At 41.1% G+C, this 8,572-nt stretch overlaps 1 protein-coding gene across 1 annotated transcript; it reads right to left on the bottom strand.

The window, feature by feature from the left end:
- Positions 1–531: 531 nt before the first annotated feature.
- Positions 532–1,366, bottom strand: LOC147855364 (uncharacterized). The gene is made up of 3 exons (XM_087330140.1): positions 1,250–1,366; positions 846–1,181; positions 532–660 (listed from the first exon to the last, which is right to left on the bottom strand). The coding sequence occupies exons 1-3, from the start codon at positions 1,355–1,357 to the stop codon at positions 637–639; spliced, it is 468 nt and encodes a 155-aa protein (XP_087186266.1). The 5' UTR covers positions 1,358–1,366; the 3' UTR covers positions 532–636.
- Between the last annotated feature and the right edge of the window lie 7,206 nt (positions 1,367–8,572).

Consider the following 8,572-nt stretch of genomic DNA (forward strand, 5'->3'; position numbering starts at 1 on the left):
TCATCTCCAAACTCTCCCGAATCTGATGTATGGTCAAACTGTGCTACATCTTCCAGGTCCACCAGCTCCCCTGCTTCTTCATCAATTGGTTCCATTAGTTCTCGTGAAGTCATCTGGAACATCTCTGTCTCGTTGATGTGTTTTGCTCCGACTTCTTGATCCTGATCTGGACAGTCCCAGATTCCTGTGATCCTCATTTTGATGAAGTTAACTTGAGCAGGGTCCTTCTCCAATGCAACACAGTTTCTAAACATCTTCAATGCACAAGTTGTCGTTGTACCTAATGGTCGCATGAACACAAACAAGTATATATAAGAAGTAACGTCTTAAACTTGATTGACAGGATTGAAATTAAATATATATATTATACCTGTGCCAGAGAACAAGTCTAGGACCCAATCATATGGATTCGAGAAGAGCTCTATGAGGCGGTTGATCAATCTTTGAGGTTTTTGATAAGGGTTCACCATACTTTTATCCCCTGACACATGTCTTAATTTTTTGGTTACAGCTGGGCACATGATGTAGTTAACCACGTTACGCTCATTGACATGTGCTCTAGCCTTCTTCTTTGTAATTGAATCATAGTAGCCCACACAAAAATGTTCGACCGCACTAACCATTTGATCGCCAGGGCTACGTGTAATATTTGTTTTGATCCTATAGAGAAAGAAAATCAAGTATTAGAGGTGTAATAAGAAGCGAACTATAACACACCAATGCATGTGTTCAGTGGCATGACAATGGGACTTCAAAGCTGTTGTGACTGACAATGATTGCCCCATACTATGAAATATGACTATCCTCCACAAGGGGGCCAATGTCAGTTCTGCGAAATCCTTTACCATTTTCTCGATCTGAGGGTACTTGAAAGGCACATCATCATATGTTGATCCCGCAATACGGAAACCATATGGTATGTCAACTATCAGCAAAGTGTAGTGCCTTCTCGGTAACAGTTCGAGCATTTGGGATACTTCGCCATTGAAAACACTATAATGAAGCTGTTTGAAAGGATCGGACCTATGCAAAAAACTCTTTACAGTCTCCGAATCCTCGGGCAGTTCCATTTCCTTCCCTTTGGTCATTCTCTTCTCATATTTCGCACGTTCTAAGTGCGTGATGAAGGCCGCTGGAATACCGTCATTATTGTCGTTGTTCTTTTTCGATTTTGATGGTTTCTGCAAGTGTCATTGTTGTTAGCAGGGAACATTACTTTCTAACATATCAACATTCAAAAGACACATACCCATTCTCTAAATACAATAAAATATTCCTCCAATGCCTTGTAAGAAGAAGTTATCAGGCAGGCTTGTTCAACTTCTTCCCATGTCGGTAAACTCAGTTTTTGCATCATCAACTCCTGAATCTTCATGTATACCTTGTGACTGCACAATCAATATGAAATTAGAAATAAGATATTCAAAATAATTGAAGACTTTCATGAAAAGGTATACTATAAACACTTACTTTTGCAAGTCTGTTACCATCTCGTCCAAACTAAATTCCTTGGCGACCACTCGAGATAGCACGGATATTAACAATCTATCATCTTTGATACCTTGTAATGATCTCCAAGGTAAGAGTTTCATGTCCTCTGCTAACTCCTCGATTACCAAGTCGCTTTTTCCCTTGGTCTTTGATTTCATCTCAACTTGTGGATCAATTCTTCCCTTTTTTTATCTTTGCCCCTTGACTTCTTTCTGCTCCCACATAGAGAATATTTTGTCTTGGAGATCCCACACCTCTCCGGTCCGAAAAGCTAGTTGAAACCAAGAATCATATTTTCGGAGACCTTCGGATTTGGTACTCTCATCCACTGCAATCCCTACTTCCAATAAACAATGATGTCGCAATCCAGGCCACAATCTTGGACCAAAATGATTCAAGGCATCGAGGTATTCATGATGAAAAAATCTTATCCTCTCTATACATGACATCTTTTTCCTATAATCGTTGTCATTGTTATGGTCCCATGCGAGCAGCTTCACCTCCTCGTGAGTTAGTCCTACATATACCTTACATTCGGCATATTTGAAGAACGGCGTGAGAGGATATTCTTTGACAAGCTGTCGTCAAGCTTCGGCCGAATGTGATCCTCCGATTACATAGTATGTGTAATCGTCTGCAGAGCTATACTTGAAATCTGCTACTGTTGGGCATTGTTCTTGATCAACCATTACCAAAAATGGCACCACAGTAGCGTGAGGATTGATTTTCATTTTGCTTTTCAGGTTTTGCACATGGACGGAGTGCGGCTCCCTAATTTCCAAGGGACGTCTTCCAATCACGGGGTCAATGGGGGGCCTTTGGATAGAAGTAATGGGCAAATGAAATAGCTGGCCCCTGCGCACAAGTTTAGTCTTCACAATATTTTCTCTTATTTTATTTTGTTCTGACGTCAGGACACCAGAAGATAGTTGTCCGCCTAGAGCCACAACGTCGACTTGTTGGTCGTCTTCTTCTTCCACGAACTCCAATATTTCTTCTTCTTCTTCTTCAGGTCGTGGTCGTTTAGTATATTTCTTTTGAACAGGATTTGTCTTCCTAGACTTTTTCGGTGGAGTTTCTGCTTCACCGGTCATCATCTCTCCTATCACGTACGGCCGAAGAGCTACCAACAAGTTATTTTTCGTTTGCAGGTCTTTACGCAAAGCCTTGGGATTGCAAGATTCGGGTACTAGGTTTCCCTCATCAAGTCGTAATCGCCTGTTGCCAACTGAGCTCGAGACGTCGATTAAAATACTTGTAGAGTCAATGTCTTTGTACTCTAGCTTGGTTACATGCCCGTAATTAAATGTTTTTCCAAGCTGAAGTTTCCCTTCCCCGTCTGATTTTGCCGTTATCAATAACAGCACCCCATCCTCCTCGACATAAGAGAGACACCATTCAAGTTCGGGGTAATCCTTATATTTCACCTCAACCGTTTTCTCCTCTTGCGTACTACCTTTGTTGATTTTGGTAGTAGCCACTGCATCGGATTTGCGTTGAAAGGCAGGACCTTCAACCAAAATCCGATGCAGTGCATCGGATTTTGGTTGAAGGTCCTAGCTTTCAGAATTGCTTTCCAAGTTCGTTGTACAAAATAAAATAAAATTTCTATGTGTTGAGGAAAGGAATCTTTAAGGAATCTTTAGGAATCTTAAAAAATGTAATGAATATTACTAACCTGACGATTTTCTTTCCCTTGTTCATGGTTCGTGCCGGAGGTAGTGCTGTCCACGATGTGCTTCTGAGTGCTCGAAAATTGGCCTGTGCTCTGAGCTCGATGGATTCTTTCACGTGATAATGAAAATGAAATTTCTAACCTCCTTATATAGAAGACTTTAGCATTCTTTTTAAAATAAAAAATAATTTTTAATTATTTGTTTTTTAGGAAAATTTTGGAAAATAATATAGTTAATCTAAGTGTTCGGGTAGTTATATAGTTAGGCTTCAGCATTCCTTAATTTTCTCAAAAGAAGGTTTTAGAATACAGTTAGACTCCCTCAAATGTCTTCTTCTACAAGTAGAACATCTCTTTTTTCTATTGCCCCCTTTTCATTGTCAGACAACTCGTATTTCTCAATAGAAGAGTACGACCACAAAAAACATTCGCGGCTTAAACAGAAAAGTGTGGCTCCTAGTACTTCGAATTCTCTGTTTTCAATTGATCCTGTTGATGGCCCTCTTCATGCAAGCTTACAAGCGGACGATTCTTCGTCGATAGATAACAATAGCATTACTAAACCTCTAGCATTTAAAAGAGTTCCTCGACAAGTTAGTGAAAAGAGATTTAATTTCTTATGTTCTGATCGTCAACTTCTATGCGACTTGAACAAATCGTGTTGTGTGAATCTTTGTCTATAAACTTATGGAAAGTCAAGGTTACGTAAAACACAACAAAAATACTTGTCGCTTAATGGGGAAGAGCAAGATACATTTCTTCTTTCACATATGCAACTTAAATTGGATCACAAAGTAGGGCCTAATTCAACGCAAGTTGAATATTTCCTTGGACTATATACCAAGTGTTGTCGAGCAGCTTTCAAAATCACTCATAGCATTGGAAATATGCGGCTGCAACGAGTTCAAGAGCGACTTGTGAAGGGCTCCTGGGTACAGTTCGATCAAAATGGTTCTGGATGTAAGGGTCAAATTGGGCAACAGGCAATTAGGTGGATGGAGGTATATTTTTCAAAACAGTGTGAAGTTATGCCAACGACAGGAAGACTTCATTTGTCAGATAACTTTACTCGAAGGGAAGTTTACCAATCGTACAAGGACGACATGTCTTCCGATGTTGAGCCTTACATACAGTACAGGCATTTTAATCGACTATGGAGGTTACAATTTAATAACGTGGTTATCCCACGAAAGGTGCGAATGGGAGTCTGCTCAATATGTGCGAGTTTAAAAAGTATGGCCAAGGGTGGAAAATCAGATGTAGAGATCAAGAATTACAAGAACCTGTTAAAAGAACATCGTGAAAGTCAGGCATTGGAACGTACTAAGGCTATGCATCACCGACAAAAAGCGTTTCAATCTCCCGAAAAGTATATGTGCATGATTATTGACGGCATGGATCAAAAGAAAACTTGTTTGCCGCATTTTCAAAGACTCCCCAAGGATATTGGAGATGAGTGTCTCGTGCAAATGCATCTAGTGGGTTGTTTGACATACTGTCAAACTATAAGACCGCAAGTGTTCTTAACTTATCCCAATATCCACAACGACCCTAATCTTACTGTCACTGTCATGCACAGGGTATTGCAATCATGGTCAGGTATACTCCCGCCAGTTCTATATGTGCAACTAGACAACACAGCAAGAGAGAATAAGAACTCAACTGTCTTCGGCTATCTAAGCATGCTAGTAGAGAGGGGCCTATTTAAAAAGATAAAGGTTAACTTCTTGTTGGTTGGTCATACCCATGATCACATAGATCAAATGTTCAGTAGGTTCTCAAAGAAACTTGCTCATTGTAATGCTTTCACACTTCCCACGCTATCCAAATTGATTAGTGAAGCATATACACCAAAGCCTGAAGTACAACACTTGGAAGAAGTATACGACTTTAAACGTTTCTGCATGGATAGTGACGGGACTAAAGGTAGGGTGCTTGCACCTCTTAATAATATAAGTTTCAACCATGTCTTCCTCATAAAACAAAGATCGGCCCACCTGAAGATGACGGTGTTGTTTGCGAAACAATACTCATCTAGTGCACAATGGGAGCCCCAAGAAGGTTGTAGGCTCCTTCTTCATATCCCAGATGAACCTCTACATGGTGCACAACAAATGCCATATGATGATCGTAAAAATGTAGCACCAAATAGTACTATTGATGAACAAAGGGCATATTGGTTGAGATGTCTAGCAGAGAAACAAAATAATATTGATCGGACTAAGAAGTATGCCGGTGATGAGGATGTTGAATGGTGGGAGATTTTCTTCACCCATCAACGCACCATTTTAGATAATTACATCGCCGGTTTATGGCCAATCCGTATCCCATTCACATGGAACATTGGGATGACATCAACGATATCGCAGACTCATCACCAACAATCGAATAATATGGAGCTTCATGATTTAGTTCGGCCACTGCAAAGAGATATTTATGTGGGACCAAGAAAGTCACGTACTGTTGAGGCAAGATGGCAAGGTAATTTGCAAGAACTACAAGTGGGAATGTTGGTTGCAACATTAGCAGGGGACGATACCTTGGGCCATCCATTTTGGATTGCAAAAATTATTGAATTAGTAAGGGATGAAGAAAGTAGTCAGACAAAGTCAATAGTAGTCCATTGGTATCAGACAAATTCAACTAATGCATTTACAGGAAAGTATTCTTTAGAGATGGTTAAGGATGTCGGATGTTCAAGCAGAAAGAGAAGAAGAAAGAATATACCGAGCACAGCTACTCTCGCACTAGACCGTGTTGACATACTAGTATATGACTTCTCATTTACAAAATCAGGTCATCTAAGACAAGCAACTATCAAGATAATAAAGGAGAAAATCCCAAACATGGTGTCAAACGAAATACAGAGAATAACCAGAAGCAATTCTCATAACCACAAAGATGTTGGGTTGGAATTGGATGAGGATAATACTTTGATTGCCACTGATGATGAGGATGAGACGTCAGAATGCTCTTCTAGTCCATCAGACATGTCTTAATATATTGGTTTGGTTCAAGCTGGGGATTGTTTTACTACATGATCGGAAACTTTGTAAATTTGTTTTGGATGTAAACTCACAAATATGTATAATTGTAACTGGTAGACATGTTGTACATTATTATGTATTTTTGGAGGCATTTTACTTATGACTCAAAGTGGTAGTCATGTTGAAATTCAATATATTTTGCCACCTTTTCTGAAAAGCTTTACGCATGCGTCGTATCTTTTTGAAAACTGCGTGCTTTTGTGCCCTTTTTCGACGTTGTGTTCTCATAATGCGACATATTACCTATTTCAAATGACCCGGTGTTTAGTCTATTTGTACGACGTCGCTGCTTTTCTTCTTCGGATAATGGCCCTCGACGACGTGTAGTGTCAATCTCCATCGGAGTCAGAGTATTCGTTGGAGGCGCATTATATGACTCCCTCGGAAAAGGTCTTGCTACCACTGAGGCGTAGGTGGGCTCTGATCTTACCCTCGGCATCTGTAGCTGTCATTCCGAACATCGCTCAAAGAGGCGGTTGTCACATCTCACCGCGCGACTGATTGCTTCTGTTAAGGACTTTGGCTCTTCGGGGAAGGTCAAGAGTAAATCCTTGACGTCGTTGCGTAAACCATAACGGAATTGCTCCATCAACGCTTGATCATCCCAAGGGATATCAGCGGCGAGTAGGCGAAAATCTGCAGTGTATGTGGAGGCTGGACGGTCACCTTGGCGTAATCGCCGAATTTTGTTGATTGTGATCCTGATGTTGTTCGTATCTCCGAAACATGCTTTAAACTCACCTAGAAACTCTTCAAAATTGTTGAGTAACGGAGATTCCTTTTCTAATAGTGGAGCGAACCATGCCAACGCTGAGCCACTTAACAAAGTGCCTACTAAACCCACTCGTGATGCATCGGTGGGATATCGGGAAGGATGCATTTGAATAACTAATCGTACCTGGTTAAGGAACCCTCTAAACTGCGATCGCGTTCCATCAAACTTCGTGGGAAGACCAATCTTGGGTTCTTTATGAATCCCTTGTGTTCCGGGCCCTTGTTGTTGCATCGCTACGATGGTTGCTTCGAGTTGTTGCACACGTAACGCAAGTTCCCCATGATGTTGTTGCGTTTGCTGCTTTTCTAAGGAGATTTGTTGAAGATCCCCCAACAACCGTTGGTTTTCTTGTTCCAAAGCATGGAACTTCTCTTTCAAGCATTGAAATTCCGAGAAAACAGATTGATATTCTTCAGCGCTAACCGTGGCCATGGGATGAAAGAAAAGAGGAATAAGAGATTAGTAGGAAATGAGAGAGACAGAAGGTAGGAAAAATCGGTTCAAACTGTCAGGAACAGTACGAAGATAGAGAAGGAATTAGTACTAAAAGAAGTATTAGTACTAAGAGAGGTGAAGAACTCTCGAGAGAAGGAAAGAGTGAGTGAGAGAGAGAGAGAGAGAGAGAGAGAGAGAGTGAGTGAGTGATGATAAGAAGAGATATATATTATATGAAGAAAATGTACAGTAGCTAGGAGGCTTAAGACTGGTGTTGAACCGATTTGGTTCGAAATAATGCCTTGTGCCTCCTTTTATAGTGTTCTATGGAATACTCCTGAAGTTTCTAGAATGTTCCAGAGAAATCTGGAATATACATCAATTTTCTAAATAAAACATAAATGAAAATAATATTTTACGTATTACAATGTATAGTCTAATGGTCAAGAGCTCGACCCATGTAGCATAAGGTCATGGGTTCGAGTCTTGCCATATCATGACAGTTACAAACTAGAGATGACTCTGACTCCAACCCTAGTCGACCCGAACTTGGCCAACCAAGAGGTAGAAGATGACGACCAACTAAGGCATATGTTCGAAGAAAATCCGATCATGACCAAGCTTAGTGGGACATAAGAACCCCCAAGTAACCAGAGCACATATCGACCAAGTCTGAAGATGGACAAAGGCAAGGCCAAAATGCCGGAATATGAAGATGATGTTGGGATTTCGGTCCCTTTCGGATGGGATGGTCGGATATCGGAGATGAATGCCGACAAGCCCGGTTTCGGTTTCGGATCCGGATGACGAAGACCCCGGCTTCGGTGCCGGATGACGAATGTACCCGGAGAGCGATCCGGATGCAGGGACATATCCGTGAATATGTTCGCTACGAGCCCCCTGAGGCTATAGTTGTAAATAGCCCAAAGTCATATAAGTATAAATATGACTTAGGGCAAACAGTTTTTCTGTTGCTTCTCATTTTTCTGTTTTTCCACTTTAGAGGAGTGAAGAGAGAGCAGCCGTGTGAGAGAGAAAGAGAGAGAGCGCGAAGAGAAAGAGGTAGACGCCTCTGTGTATTTCCGCCGCCTGTGGCGAGGACAGCGAGCTCAAGGTCGTCGCCTTGGAGCTCGTCATTGTATACTTCTC

Source organism: Azolla caroliniana, unplaced genomic scaffold, assembly GCF_043228905.1.
Source record: "Azolla caroliniana isolate FFs.n. ecotype wild unplaced genomic scaffold, voAzoCaro1.0.p SCAF_14, whole genome shotgun sequence".
Classification (NCBI taxonomy): domain Eukaryota; kingdom Viridiplantae; phylum Streptophyta; class Polypodiopsida; order Salviniales; family Salviniaceae; genus Azolla; species Azolla caroliniana.